Source organism: Miscanthus floridulus, chromosome 4 (assembly GCF_019320115.1).
Source record: "Miscanthus floridulus cultivar M001 chromosome 4, ASM1932011v1, whole genome shotgun sequence".
In the NCBI taxonomy this organism is placed as follows: Eukaryota; Viridiplantae; Streptophyta; class Magnoliopsida; order Poales; family Poaceae; genus Miscanthus; species Miscanthus floridulus.
The window spans coordinates 111,904,558-111,920,302 of record NC_089583.1 but is presented as its reverse complement, the minus strand read 5'-3'; the positions used below and the strand labels follow the sequence as shown (position 1 = coordinate 111,920,302).

The 15,745-nt window shown below is 44.3% G+C and overlaps 3 protein-coding genes across 3 annotated transcripts in view; 1 reads left to right on the top strand and 2 right to left on the bottom strand.

The window, feature by feature from the left end:
• Positions 1-1,701: 1,701 nt before the first annotated feature.
• Positions 1,702-2,718, bottom strand: LOC136552636 (zinc finger protein 36-like). Its single transcript, XM_066544196.1, has one exon. The coding sequence runs from the start codon at positions 2,437-2,439 to the stop codon at positions 1,942-1,944; it is 498 nt and encodes a 165-aa protein (XP_066400293.1). The 5' UTR covers positions 2,440-2,718; the 3' UTR covers positions 1,702-1,941.
• Positions 2,719-13,517: 10,799 nt separating this feature from the next.
• Positions 13,518-14,324, bottom strand: LOC136552635 (zinc finger protein 36-like). Its single transcript, XM_066544195.1, has one exon. It carries the CDS (start codon positions 14,218-14,220, stop codon positions 13,645-13,647), a length of 576 nt encoding a protein of 191 aa, XP_066400292.1. The 5' UTR covers positions 14,221-14,324; the 3' UTR covers positions 13,518-13,644.
• A 1,058-nt stretch (positions 14,325-15,382) lies between these two features.
• Positions 15,383-15,745, top strand: part of LOC136549086 (UDP-rhamnose/UDP-galactose transporter 4-like) — a 2,897-nt gene continuing 2,534 nt past the window's right edge. The window contains exon 1 of the mRNA XM_066540385.1: positions 15,383-15,525. Coding sequence (XP_066396482.1) covers positions 15,383-15,525 — 143 coding nt within the window. The remainder of the gene's footprint in view (positions 15,526-15,745) is intronic.

The following is a 15,745-nucleotide window of genomic DNA, read 5'->3' as shown; positions in this document are numbered from 1 at the left end:
CTATTCCTTTAACCACTCCCAGATAAATTAGTTATATTTTGTGGTAGACCAAAAACAATTTGATTTGTTGTCCAAATAAAGTATTGGAACGTTACAATAAAAAAGTAAAGGTTGGATATATTCTTGTTATAATAAAAACAACAGTTTTCATTGGCTTTACAATTTTACTTAATTAGCAAATATGTCTGTATGTATAATTTATCGTGCAGTGCTCGTGCCAATGATAATAAGGTATGGATTAGCAATTTTTGTTGGACTTAATTGGGTCTGGCCCAAACTTAAAACATCCAACAGCAATAACAAATGCCAGTGTAATAAAGATTAATCTTGTATGAAAAATTAAGAGAAGATTAACTCAACTTAAATAGGTGGCTATTGTATACATTTATCATGAGTTTAGAAAAGGTAGAAGGACGCGATCGGGCTTGATAGCTAGGCCAAGAGTGGTGTAGTGCTTGCTAAAGTTTTGCTCCTCCGAACAAAAATGAGTGAGTAAGGCCTTCCACAACGTGAGTGATGCTTGGAACTGTGTACGATCTCCACCTCAGAGTGATGCTTTGCTTCATTTTATACCTACAGTGTAGAGCATCACTCCATTCTATCTCGGCTGTCCCCACAATCAATAAAAAAGGACACATTTAATCGGGTTGCGGGCCACGCCAATAAAGTTGCAGGCCGTCTCGACTTCCTACATGCACCGCATGCACGCATTTGCCCTGCATGCCACAGTGAAAAATAATTTTTTAAGAACTGGGCATCGGTGAAAGTAGTTGCACCGCTCCCCTTTTCGTTGGTACTGCTCAGATTTAGCACCGCATGCCACAGCATGGGAAGTGATTCCTAAATGCTCTCTCTCATCTTTCAGGCACCACTCAACCACACACTGCGGAGGGCCTAATGGACTACTCCCTCTGTACCGGATTAAAAGACGTCCTGCAAGCCATCATAGAGACCAAGGTGGATGGAAAAAGACTCTGAAACCCCTATGGAATCTTGCACCTGATGGACGTCTGCAGCAACATGCTGCTTGGGACCAGCGCTCCGGCTGGGAGCCTCCTCACACGTATCTTTTTTCTTCATTCTTTATTCATAGTGAACGACAGGAAGTGATGGATGGCTGGTGCTGTACTCTGCTATAAGAGCTACAGAAGCTAAAACGTCTGGGTTTTTTTTTTGATACTTTTTTCAAATGCGACGACATGTATTCTGGGACGCAGGGAGTACACCAGGGAAAAAGTGAGAGATGAATGAAGGCAATCGCCCTTCATAGATGTAAGGTGCTGTTTAGTTACTAAAATTTTGTAAAATTTTTTAAGATTCCTCGTCACATCGAATCTTTGGACGCATGCATGAAGTATTAAATATAAATAAAAAATAAAACTAATTATACAGTTTAGACGAAATTCACGAGACGAATCTTTTAAGCCTAATTAGACTATGATTGGACACTAATTGTCAAATAACAACAAAAGTGCTACAGTACCATTTCCCAAAAAAAAAAACGCCAACTAAATAAGGCCTAAGTCCTTGGTTAAATTTACACTTTTAACGTAGAACTGGTAAAAATATCTTAGTATTTGCACAAATATTTATCCGGAGGCAAAATATTTATGAACTATGAAACCACCATGTTCGGTAAGATGCCATGTCAAATGTCTGTTGGCCACCAATAAGTTGTACAAATACAAAGCTATATACATTCATTAACTTGTCCCCAATCCAAAGCCCTAGGGAAAGTCTGCAGGGTACATATGCAATGCATCTATGAACTTTTTATCCAGACCATCTTTATTCGATTTAGCCACTACTCAGCTGTCATTGTTTCGTCTCCCGACTGTATGCTTGCATGGATTTTCAGTTAGTTCACGCAGAATTTGACGCCCGATGCTTCTTGGCCGGCAAAGGCAAGGGGCTCTGAACCTCCTCATCCTCGCCCCGTCGTCAGACGCCGTCGAATGAAACGTCCGGCACAAGGGTCGTCAGGTTGAGGTCAAGCCAGCCCGCGCCCGCGCCTTCAGTGCTGGGCGGCAGCGAGGCCGGCACCGACGGGCCGTGCAGGTAGTGGAACCTCTTGTGCCCGCCGAGCGCCTGCCCTGTGGCGAAGTACCTGTGGCACACCGTGCAGACGTGCCGCCCGGCGCCGGCGCTCCCGGACGATGACGACGCCTCCGCGGCTCCCTTCTGATGCTGGGATGACGACGACGATGGCGCCCTCCCATCGCATGCTGCCGCCGCAGGCTTGCGGTGGCTCGCCTTGTGGCCACCGAGCGCTTGGTACGACGCGAACGCCTTGCCGCAGACTGGGCAGCGGAACTGGAGCGGGAGCTCGGACGCCGCCGCCCTCGCGAGTAACGGTGGCGCGTCGTCGTCGGCGCCGGCTTGCTGGCACGCCGCGACCAGCGCCGCAAGGCACAGGGACAGGTAGTCGTCTTGCCCCATCTATCTATCACTCTAACGATCCTCTGATCTCCTTGTAATGATGAGCTGTAGACACTGGTAGGTGTAGTGTAGATGGAATGGAACTCCTGTGACCAACTGGGATCTAGTAACACACAGCAGTATTTCATGCAGTTGCATCCATGGACCATGGTTACCTACTTATACCTTGGGAGCACTGGCCGGCCTGAATGAAAGAGCGGGGCGATCGCGTCAAAAGAAGCACGAGGAAGCAGCCGCGGAAGACGAACGCGAAGTGTCGACAGCTTGGAAAGTGGAAACGATCTGTGAGATGACTGATGGCGTATATATCCCGCCTGCTACACACCTGCGCTCGTGCGTTTGAATCGTGCGCCCTAGTCCTGCCGATTCTGTCTTCCAAACACCATCTCAACTTGCAAATTTTCTAAACAAAATGCGAGGAACTTTTGTGTACAGAGTGCCGCGATTTCTCTTGTCTTTTGGGTAAACAAAGCGATTGGTTACGAACTCTCTGATGAGCATTCTAGTTCTAGAAACGATGATTGTTTCCTTGACAGCTGCACACATTTACCATGTGTCCACGTCGTAGAGAGAGACGCGTCGGTGGTCGTGCCCAGTCTTCTTGCTTTATTTGAGCAAAATGCTCAGTCTTGTTTGTGTGCGACCGATCTGAGACAATTGTGGCAACATGCTTTCACTTTTAGGCCTAGTCGGTCTTTCGAAAAAAAAACTTTAGGCCTAGTCCTTGTTAACGGCCGTCTCGCATCCATCAGGATGCCTGCCTGCCCTTGGCGCCACTAGGCCCGATCACCAGACCACGCAGCCGCGCCTATCAATGTTACTATTGGGCCATCAATCAACCAGACAGAACGTATCGTTCGTCAATGGCGTCATCGACACACAAAAATAAACCGTCAACGGCCCAATGCTGCCGTCAATGGCTCCGACCGTGACACGAGACAGGACGGAAGAAGCAGCAGAGATCGGTCCAGTACTCCAGTTCTCGCATCAAAAGCGACGTCACCTGGGCCGTTGCGATCTCGCCGCCGACCTCTTCAACGACCCCTCTGCAGAGAAGGAGTGTTTGATTTCGTCTTCTAAACTTTAGTCGTTGTGCTATCGGATGTTGGATATATGCATAGAGTATTCAATATAGGCTATTTATGAAACTAAATGCATAGATTGGGACTGTTTTACAAGACGAATTTTTTAAGCCCAATTAGCCAATGATTTGACAATGTGATGCTACGATAAGCATTTGCTAATTGCGGATTACTAACGGATTCTGTAATTTGTATTTTATTAGTATCTGAACAACCCATACAACACCCATGTGACACTTCCTAGACTTTAGTCCCGAATCCAAACACCCCCAAGTAGAAGCCACTGAGAGCCGGACGCGGCCGATGGATGGGGATGGGGATGGATGGATGGAACCCGAACCTAGGGATGTGTCGTCCATGTTAGGTTGATCTCCACCAAGTTGGCCCAACGGTTAATTGGGCTCTTGATCCGCGCCTTGATCGAGGGCGCCCAGCCGTTCTCCTGGCTAATGGGCCCTCGTCGCGCAACACTATAAAGAGGAATGTGGGGGCCGGGGCACAAGGTACGAAGTTCAGTGCAGCCGTCAGTTACCCATCGAGTCTAACCCTAGTCCGATCAAGAGGGGAGTGATGTGAGCAACGGAAAGCTCCATCAGGGTCGTTACTGGACCGCGCCCTGCTACGATACTACTTCTACTCCAACATCAGTGGCCACGTCGCGGCGGTGCCACGGCCGCCACTGCATACAGCGAGGTACATCACCAAGTCCTTATCTAAGTTATGTTTTACACACTAGATCTATGCCTAGATGGTCTTAAAAATCTATCATTGGTATCAGAGCCATGTTCTAGTGAGTAGATATAGTTTGGGCCACGGACTGTTTCACCGTACTGGGCCAAATGAACAGTACACACTGAGTTTTGTTTTATTATTTTTCCAAAGCAATTTTTTTAGTTTAAATCTCTGTCACAATTTGAATCAACAGGATAATTTTTTCAGAGAGTAGATGAGTACAATAAAATGCTTCTGAAAAGTAGATAAATGATTTTTCATGTTTCCGCTATAAAGTTTAATGTTTATTATCTTCTAATTAAATTCGAACCAACTAGAAAATTTAATTTGAAGAGCAGTTGATTTTGGTTCAGTAAATTATGATTATATTTATCCTCTAATTTAAATTGGAGAAGTAGTTCAATTTTGTTTAAGTTAGATTATGGTATTGTTATTTTCTGACCAACGTTGATGATGACAATATTATAATGAGTTTAAGTTTGAGATTTAAATCTCTGATAAATTTTATACCAACGTGGTCAATTTTTTAGAGAGCAGATAAGGACCAAGAAATACACCTAAACTAATAGAATGTATTTTATTATCAAGTTTTTGCTGCAATAATGTTGATTATCTTCTAATTAAATTCGAACTAACGGGAGAATTTAATTTTGAAGAGTAGTTATATGTCTTCCAAGTTAATTTATGAGTTTTATGCATTAATTCTATTTTTTGAAAACAGTGATGTAGAATTGATGCAGAAGCATCTTGTATGTTTTATTTTTAACCGATGAGATCACTCGGCTTCATGCCAACAGGTTGCGATGCTGGGCTATGTGAATGAAAAGGCTTGAGTCAAGCCAGTCCAGGACTATTTTTTGACTATTGGTTTACTAATTTCTGATTAAATTAGAACCAACGGGAAGATTTAATTGAAAAATAAAGTATAAGTGAATGTTTTATGATAAAAGTTGCAATAAGTAACATACATGTCTAATTTGACCAACGTTGGATTAAGCATGTGTGTTTGTATATAGATTTATCATGCATAGGGAGTAGTTTGGTATAGTACTTATGCTAGTGAACCAATGTATCCCAGCTGGGTACCCTAAAACACACTCCCGCTTGCGCCCCAGGCACAAGCAAGACTAATCTATTCCACTCCTGTCACGGGGTCCAAGTCCCCATCAAAACTTGGACTCCAAGCCCCCACACTTGAGACCCGATCTCAATATAGTGCTTAGACCTCCACCTTTCTTCGCCTCCAATCAGTCAACCCGGAAAGAGTCGGAACCCACTACAAGAGCGTAACGAGCCTTCCTGCTCCCATAAGCAAGTATGTGCTTGGGATAATAAGTTTGTGACATGACTACCATCTACAGCAATGGACGGTCCTTAATCGTCACGAACAGGAAAAACAGTGTAACCAAGCTAAGCTCTGTTGGTCGCGGGACACAACCTGTTACACCAACCATTATCCATACCATATCCATATCCGGTCGCCATTTTTTTCATCATTTTATTATGAGAGTAATAATAATAATCACCTATTGTGAGTAACGGTAGGTTACTCACGCTACCAAAAACCTAAGCATAGCAGCTACTCGAACCTGCACTAGTAAGACTCTTATGATAGGTATATCTATACATGTGGTTTCCATAAAATTCCTGTAATGTAAATGCACATAACATATAAACAGTGATTATAAAAAATAAAGAGTTATGTACCGGGGCTTGCCTTGGACATGCGTGGTTGAAAGGTCCTAATAGCAAGAGGAGGGGTGAATAGCCTATTAAAAATTTCTACAACAACACTTAGCAAACCAGTTAGACAAATATGAGGCGAAGCGAGTGTTGCACCAGCCTACTAAAAATGCGAGCCACCTACTACAATTCTAGTTTGTGGTAATGTAAAGCGTGAGAGCAAGATGGTTATACTGCCGAGTCGAGGAATGAACCAATCAATCACAAGAATGAGTACCAATGAGGACCAATCACCTCGGAATTAAATGATGACACAATGATTTTTTATCGAGGTTCACTTGCTTGCCGACAAGCTAGTCCTCGTTGTGGCGATTCACTCACTTAGAGGTTCACGCACTAATTGACATCACACGCCAAACCCTCAATAGGGTGCCACACAACCAACACAAGATGAGGATCACACAAGCCACGAGCAATTTACTAGAGTACCTTTTTACTCTCTGTCGGGGAAAGGTCAATAACCCCTCACAATCACCACGATCGGAGCCAGAGATAATGACCAACCTCCGCTCGACGATCCTCGCTGCTCCAAGTCATCTAGGTGATGGCAACCACCAAGAGTAGCAAGCGAATCCCGCAGCGAAACACAAACACCAAGTGCCTCTAGATGCAAGCACTCAAGCAATACACTTGGATTCACTCACAATCTCACTAAGATGATTAATCAATGATGGAGATGAGTGGGAGGGCTTTGGCTAAGCTCACAAGGTTGCTATGTCAATTCAAATGGCCAATAGAGTGAGCTTGAGTCGGCCATGGGGCTTAAATAGAGAGCCCCCATGAATAGAGCCATTGGTTCTCTGTACCCTAAAAAGTCAGGGCGATCAAACTCATCGGTCGTATTGACCGGACGCAGGACCTAAGCCTGGGCAAAATACCCGATACCCATTACCCGTACCCGAATTACCCGAACCCGGACCCGAATTACCCGAACCCGAGGTACCCAATCCCAAATTCGGATAGCGATTTTGATTACCCGAAATTAGTTTGGGTAATTCGGGTAATATCCCCCGGTACCCAAACTACCCGAACTACCCAAAGATTTATTTTGTCTTTGTATTCATCATGTGTTGTTAGCTGAACCATTTAACTTATCACTTTATTAGAATATAATTCTCTCTATTTGAATGAGTGACTGTAATATATTATTCTCTACAAATTGCTATTGAAATTCTATACAAATTGCTGCTGAAATTATGTATAGATCGCTACTAAAATTTAGTGTAGTTTGTTGTTTTCTGTAAATTTGGGTATATCGGGTAATACCCGAACCCGAACCCGAATTATCGGGTACCCGAATTTGCGGGTAGTGTTTTTTTGGGGGTAATATCGGGTAGCAATTTTTATTACCCGAATTTTGAATTACCCAAATTACCCGACCCGAAAAAATCGGGTAACCCGAACGCCCAGGCCTGGCAGGACCCTAGCGCCCGGTCCTTAGATTTTCACCACGTGTCCCCTGCTTCAAATGTTGATCGCCCAATCTCAACGGTCATCAGTGCACTTAAGTTATGACCGAACACGCCGCTCAAAGTGACCGGACGCACCATCACTAGTGTCTGGTCATTTCCAGTAAGGTTCCACTCATGACCAGATGCGTCCGATTATAAGCAATCGGACGCAGACCAGCCAGAGTCTGGTCATTTTCAGAGAGCTCCCCGAACCTTTGTTTTGCGATCGGACATGTCCGCTCCTGTACGACCGGACGCAGCACCTGAGTCCGGTCATTCTCCAACTGCCATGCGTCATTGATGTCCCCCATGCTACCACGGCAGCGTACGTTAGCACTGACCAGACGTAGGCCCTGAGCGTCCGATCACTCTTCACGCCAGCGTCCGGTCATAAGACCGAGACCGCGCGCTCATAGCTGCTACTGACCGGACATAGGGTTAGAGTTTGGTCACTGTGTGACCAGCGTCCAGTGCACTCTGTGAAACCCTGTCTTTTCTGTACATGGCACCGGTGCCACCGTCAGACTATCCACCGGTAAAGTTTCGAACCATTGCTCCCAAGTGCTAAACATAATCTGTATCACTTTTGTGCATATGTGTTAGCATATTTTCATAAATATTTTCAAGGGTGTTAGCACTCCACTAGATTCTAAATGCATATGCAATGAGTTAGAGCATCTAGTGGCACTTTGATAACCGTATTTTGATATGAGTTTTACCCCTCTTAATAGTATGCCTATTGAACCTAAATGTGATCACACTCGCTAAGTGTCTCGATCACTTAAATCGAAAAGCTCCTATCAATTTTATCTTTGCCTTGAGCTTTTTGTTTTTCTCTTTCTTCTTTTCCAAATCCAAGGACTTGATCATCAACATGGCATCACCATCATCATGTCATGATCTTCATTCGCTCCACCACTTGGAGTAGTGCCACATATCTCATAATCACTTTGGTAAACTAGGTTAGCACTTAGGGTTTCATCAATTCACCAAAACCAAACTAGAGCTTTCAGTGGTGTCTGCTGAGTCAGTCAGTGGTGGCTCCAGGACCTCCTCCTGCACGAGAATCTCCTCCTCGTACTCCTCGATGATTTCCTTGAACTCGTGATCGTCTGTGGTCACGATCTCCACCAACTCGTTCTCTACATGCAAGCGATGATAATGCAACATTTAGTATTTAAGCAACAATAACTCTTAAAATAAGAATATATCTACTAAGCTACTAAGCTAGCTCTAATGACTAAGATACTAAGCTAACTATTATTTTCAGCAAACAAGGCAGTGGGTTCATCTAACAAGTATGAACTTAGCAACTAAAAATATATCCTTACTCCTACTAACGATTTAACATCTATTAAAACAAGGTGTATCCCACTACCCTAACACTTAGGCTATTCTAAGGCTACAAAAATTACAGTGAGCACATAATAATACAATGAAACTACCATAAAATTTTTAGGTCTAAAGCTATTACCATTTTAGCACTAAAATTCCTATAATTATTTGCTTAACAATATTAAGCATTTTTAAACTATTTAAAAGTTTCTAATGTCAACATATATAAGCATGAATTAACTATCCCAACAGACAGAGCAAATTACAGGAGTCTAACAAAATTTATTGCACAATTTTTGGACACCTACATGATTTATTATAATTTACAAAGATCAGCTCAAACTAAATTAGAAAAACATTTGCTAATTCCCTGGAAAAAAGGGAAACCAGTTTCTTGTGTGGCCCACACTCGCGGTGCAGCGCACGCACGCAAGCTGCCCGCTGACCCGGCCCACACAGCGCAGGCCGGCCCGTGACACAGAGAGAGCCCGCGCACGAGGCACTTTTGTGGCCAACACCCCGGATTCTTCCCAAAGTGCACCATAGTACTATCACTATTCCTATCACTCACAGCTACTCTCACTTAACCCCCTAGAATTCTAGAAATTTTCCCGCGCACACCCCCCGATGACCCCGTATGTGGCGGCACAGCGGCATGGAGAAACTTTGCCTCCCACCAGAGGTCCACAACAGCCCGTCGGTCGGGCTGACACTCATCTAGGGTTCCACAGTACCTACACCTAGCAGCGACGCGAGGCTGCAGGACATGCTAGAGATGGCTACGGTGGCGCGTGACCGGCCGCAACAGTGGCACCGCCGCCCCAACGAACTAGAGCTGCTACGGTCCCAACCAGCTACCGTGAGAGCATCAAGGGACTACCATAAGCCAAGCCGCGGTGAGGGTTAGAGCGAAGAGCAACGGAGGAAGGCCGGCCATGTGTGGCCAAACCAAGCAGTGACGTACCGCGGTGGCATGGTCGCATTAGCGACTGTACTGGGGTGCGTAGGGCTAAGAGGAGAGCAAGGTGAATGTAGTGGCATAAGTAATTAGGCTCAGGTGGAGGAATGAAGGTCTGCCCACGGTCATGGCTGAGGCACAGCCTTAACGGCACGCCGGTGGAAAGCAGCCAAATTAGGCTTGACTGGGCCTTAACGGCCGCGCGAGCAGCAGCAGCGGCCCCACACCATAGCGCCCCCGTCGGACCGGACGGCCGGCAAGGCTAGCCGAGCACGGACAGCATGCGAGCGTGCTTAAGATGCACTGACGCGACGACATCGTGCCCCTAAGACGTGATGACCGCTCCCACTCGGGGAAACGGGCCGAGGATGTGCTATGCATGGTTTTTAAAGCTCCCACCATGACGAAACTGCTGCTACAAAACGTAAACGGTCTTAGCTACACTCAAGATGGTATATGAGACTACCAAATCGAGCTATAACACTACATCACCCCTTAACCCAATCTCTCCAAATAATTTGCTAAACATAGCAATGTCTAGCTGTTGACAAACTTTGAATTTTTTCTAAGTTTTTGAGCTGAACTTGATTTCAATTTGCAATTTCTAGGCTAGTAGAAATATTAGTTAGTAATATCATTTTTCAACAAGTATTTCACTGTCATCTATAAAGTTCATATTTCAAACTTTATTTAAGGGTCACATGTGTGTTCTATAGTATTTTTGTTCAATAAAAATTGGTTTACAACCCTACTTGTTAATTGTACGAATTATGGAGTAACTTTTTGTTTAACACTTTTATTGATCGTTTTAATTGCAATGCTTTATCTATGCACTCCATCACATGCACTAACACATAAATATGATGCTCATGATGTGTCTTAGTCAGGGTGGGCGTTCGGTTCTCGGTTCGGTTTAGGTTCGGTTCCCTCGGTTATTGATGAAATTTGGTTCCTAGAAAACAGGAACCGATCGGTTCCAAAAAATTTTAGGAACCGAGCATTTCGGTTCTCGATCATTTCGGTTCGGTTCTGGTTCTAACCAAACTAACCAAAATTTTTCAGAAGACCTCAAAACAATAATAAATATACTTGTTCTAAGGCAAATTTATGCAACACTATATTCATTTTTAATAATAATAATATATAAGAAATCAATAGCAATATAGTAACACAAGTTCAAATATAAAACACTACACATAAACCAAACATAATCCTATATAATACAAGTAAGTGAAGCATAATTCATGTAATTCGGTTCTTTCGGTTAATTCGGTTAACCGAGAGTAGGAACCAAATTTTCTTCGGTTATTTCGGTTCCTCAATATCAGGGACAGAATAAGGAACCGAATTTTCCAATTCTGGTTCTTCGGTTTTGATTCTGGTTCTTTCGGTTTGGTTCTCAGTTCTCGGTTAAATTTGCCCAGGGCTATGTCTTAGTAAATGATTTAGGGTGTAACACCGAGGGTGTTACAAAACCTAACTCGGCTTGTCGCGCCGACCCACATGGCGTGACAGCGTCACGCCAGATTCGCTTGCGCGATAGGGCAAGGCCCACGCCAGGCGCACACTCCGCCATGCCAGCTAGGGTCAACGATGGGCGCCACCATGGCTCGGCTTGTCGCGCCAGCGCATGTCGCGCGACAGCGACCAAAAGGGTCAGTTTTGCAAATACTTCTTTTTTGGGATTAGTATTAAAATATTGATTAAAGAAGGATTAAAAATAAAAAAAAATCCCCGCCTGCTATGGGTGGAGGTAGACAACGATTGAGCCAAGGAGGGGTGGGGGAGACATAGAGATGGCCCGACGATGCCGAGTTAGCATGGTGGGGGTAGCTAGTAAGGCCAGACATGGCAACTATGAGGTTGCCATGGACGAGGCAAGCCGGTGGTGGTGGTGGCGAGCTCGTGGACTCGCAGCCACGCACAATGAAGAAGATGGCCAGGGGTTGAAGATAACTCCATAGCGTACTATTAACATTATTAAGATCCAATGGCTATGATTTGTCACGCGAGAGAGACACATAAAACAGGCACATGATGTATACCAATTCGTAATTTGTAACTATGTCCAATAGTAAATCTGTTGTGTAGCCTTTGAAGATGAATATGCACATAAGCGAATGGACTATTTTGTTTTTGTCATAAATCATTTATATTTAACCAGATAGATCAATAAAAAAATTTGCGCGACGCAAACTTTTGGAGGCATAATTTTATGTCTATTCTCTATTCCTTTAAGCATTCCCAGATAAATTAGTTATATTTTGTGGTAGACGAAAAACAATTTGATTTGTTGTCCAAATAAAGTATTGGAACGTTACAATAAAAAAGTAAAGGTTGGATATATTCTTGTTATAATAAAAACAACAGTTTTCATTGCCTTTACAATTTTATTTAATTAGCAAATATGTCTGTATGTATAATTTATCGCGTAGTGCTCGTGCCAATGATAATAAGGTGCCGAGTAGCAATTTTTGTTGGACTTAACTGGGTCTGGCCCAAACTTAAAACAACCAACAGCAATAACAAATGCTAGTGTAATAAAGATGAATCTTGTATGAAAAATTAAGAGAAGATTGGCTCAACTTAAATAGGTGGCTATTGTATACATTTATCATGAATTTAGTAAAGGTAGAAGGACGCGAACGGGCTTGGATAGCTAGGCCAAGGGTGGTGTAGTGCTTGCTAAAGTTTTGCTCCTCCGAACTCAAATGATGGACGTCTGCAGCAGCATGCTGCTTAGGACCAGCGCTCCGGCTGGGAGCCTACTCAGTCCTCACACACAGTACTTCCTCCGTTCCAGAATATCTGTCGTTCTCGCTTCCTGAGAAACAACTTTAACAAAATATATATTAAAAAATATTATTATTTATGGTACATAATTAGTATCATTGGAAAGATCTTTGAATCTAGTTTTTTAATAAATTTATTTGGAGATACAAATATTGCTAATATTTTCTACAAATCGAATCAAACTTGTGGCACGAAAACCAAAAACGACAATTAAATTGGGACCGAGGGAGTATCATTTTTCTTCATTTTTTATTCATAGTGAACGACAGGATGTGATGGATGACTGGTGCTGTACTCTGCTATAAGAGCAACAGAAGCTAAAACGTCTGGCTTTTTTTTTATATTTTTTTTCAAATGGGACGACATGTATTGTGGGACGGAGAAAAGTGAGAGATGAATGAAGGCAATCGCCCTTCATGTATGCTAGGAGTGTTTGGTTCTTTAGTTGCTTTTAAAATTTATGTCACATTGAATATTTAGATGTTAATAAGGAGCATTAAATATAGATTAATTACAAAATCAATTACATAGATGGATGCTAATTTTCGAGATGATTTTTTTAAGCCTAATTAATCTATCATCAGCACATGGTTACTGTAGCACCACATTATCAAATCATGGACTAATTAGGTTTAAAAATTCGTCTTGTAAATTAGTCGTAAGTTATGCAATTAGTTTTGTAATTAGTCTATATTTAATACTCTATGCATGTGTCAAATATTCAATGTGATAGAAATTTTAGGAGGAGGTGTAGTAACCAAACAAGCCCTAAGTCCTTGGTTAAATTTACACTTTTAAGGTAGAACTGGTAAAAATATCTTAGTATTTGCACAAATATTTATCCGGAGGCAAAATATTTATGAACAATGAAACCACCATGTTCGGTAAGATGCGTGTCAAATGTCTGTTGGCCACCAATAAGTTGTACAAATACAAAGCTATATACATTCATTATCTTGTCCCCTATCCAAAGCCCTAGGGAAAGTCTGCAGGGTACATATGCAATGCATCTGTGAACTTTTTATCCAAACCATCTTTATTCGATTTAGCCACTACTCAACTGTCATTGTTTCGTCTCACGACTGTATGCTTGCATGGCTTTTCAGTTAGTTCACGCAGAATTTGACGCCCGATGCTTCTTGGCCGGCAAAGGCAAGGGGCTCTGAACCTCCTCATCCTCGCCCCGTCGTCTGACGCCGTCGAATGAAACGTCCGGCACAAGGGTCGTCAGGTTGAGGTCAAGCCAGCCCGCGCCCGCGCCTTCAGTGCTGGGCGGCAGCGAGGCCGGCACCGACGGGCCGTGCAGGTAGTGGAACCTCTTGTGCCCGCCGAGCGCCTGCCCTGTGGCGAAGTACCTGTGGCACACCGTGCAGACGTGCCGCCCGGCGCCGGCGCTCCCGGACGATGACGACGCCTCCGCGGCTCCCTTCTGATGCTGGGATGACGACGACGATGGCGCCCTCCCATCGCGTGCTGCCGCCGCAGGCTTGCGGTGGCTCGCCTTGTGGCCGCCGAGCGCTTGGTACGACGCGAACGCCTTGCTGCAGACTGGGCAGCGGAACTGGAGCGGGAGCTCGGACGCCGCCGCCCTCGCGAGTAACGGTGGCGCGTCGTTGTCGGCGCCGGCTTGCTGGCACGACGCGACCAGCGCCGCGAGGCACAGGGACAGGTAGTCGTTTTGCCCCATCTATCTATCACGCTAACGATCCTCTGATCTCCTTGTAATGATGAGCTGTAGACACTGGTAGGTGTAGTGTAGATGGAATGGAACTCCTGTGACCAACTGGGATCTAGTAACACACAGCAGTATTTCATGCAGTTGCATCCATGGACCATGGTTACCTACTTATACCTTGGGAGCACTGGCCTGCCTGAATGAAAGAGCGGGGCGATCGCGTCAAAAGAAGCACGAGGAAGCAGCCGCGGAAGGCGAACGCAAAGTGTCGACAGCTTGGAAAGTGGAAAAGATCTGTGAGATGACTGATGGCGTATATATCCCGCCTGCTACACACCTGCGCTCGTGCGTTTGAATCGTGCGCCCTAGTCCTGCCGGTTCTGTCTTGTCCAAACACCATCTCAACTTGCAAATTTTCTAAACAAAATGCGAGGAACTTTTGTGCACAGAGTGCCGCGATTTCTCTTGTCTTTTGGGTAAACAAAGCGATTGGTTACGAACTCTCTGATGAACATTCTAGTTCTAGAAACGATGATTGTTTCCTTGACAGCTGCACACATTTACCATGTGTCCACGTCGTAGAGAGAGACGCGTCGTTGGTCGTGCCCAGTCTTCTTGCTTTATTTGAGCAAAATGCTCGGCGCGTGTTTAGTTGGGTGAAAGTTGAAAATTTGGCTACTATAACACTTTCGTTTTTATTTGGCAAATAATGTTCAATCATCGACTAATTAGGCTCAAAACGTTCGTCTCGCAATTTCCAACCAAACTGTGCAATTATTTTTTTTCGTCTACATTTAATGCTCTCTGCATGTATCGCAAGATTCGATGTGATGACTACTGTAGCACTTTTTTTTGAAATTTGGTGTGGAAACTAAACACGCTCAGTCTTGTTTGTGTGCGACCGATCTGAGACAATTGTGGCAACATGCTTTCACTTTTAGGCCTAGTCGGTCTTTCGAAAAAACTTTTAGGCCTAGTCCTTGTTAACGGGGCCGTCTCGCATCCATCAGGATGCCTGCCTGCCCTTGGCGCCACTAGGCCCGATCACCAGACCACGCTGCCGCGCCTATCAATGTTACTATTGGGCCATCAATCAACCAGACAGAACGTATCGTTCGTCAATGGCGTCATCGACACACAAAAATAAACCGTCAACCGCCCAATGCTGCCGTCAATGGCTCCGACCGTGACACGAGACAGGACGGAAGAAGCAGCAGAGATCGGTCCAGTACTCCAGTTCTCGCATCAAAAGCGACGTCACCTGGGCCGTTGCGATCTCGCCGCCGACCTCTTCAACGACCCCTCTGCAGAGAAGGGGTGTTTGGTTTCGTCTTCTAAACTTTAGTCGTTGTGCTATCGGATGTTGGATATATGCATAGAGTATTTAATATAGGCTATTTATGAAACTAAATGCATAGATTGAGACTGTTTTGCAAGACGAATTTTTTAAGCCCAATTAGCCAATGATTTGACAATGTGATGCTACGGTAAGCATTTGCTAATTGCGGATTACTAACGGATTCTGTAATTTGTATTT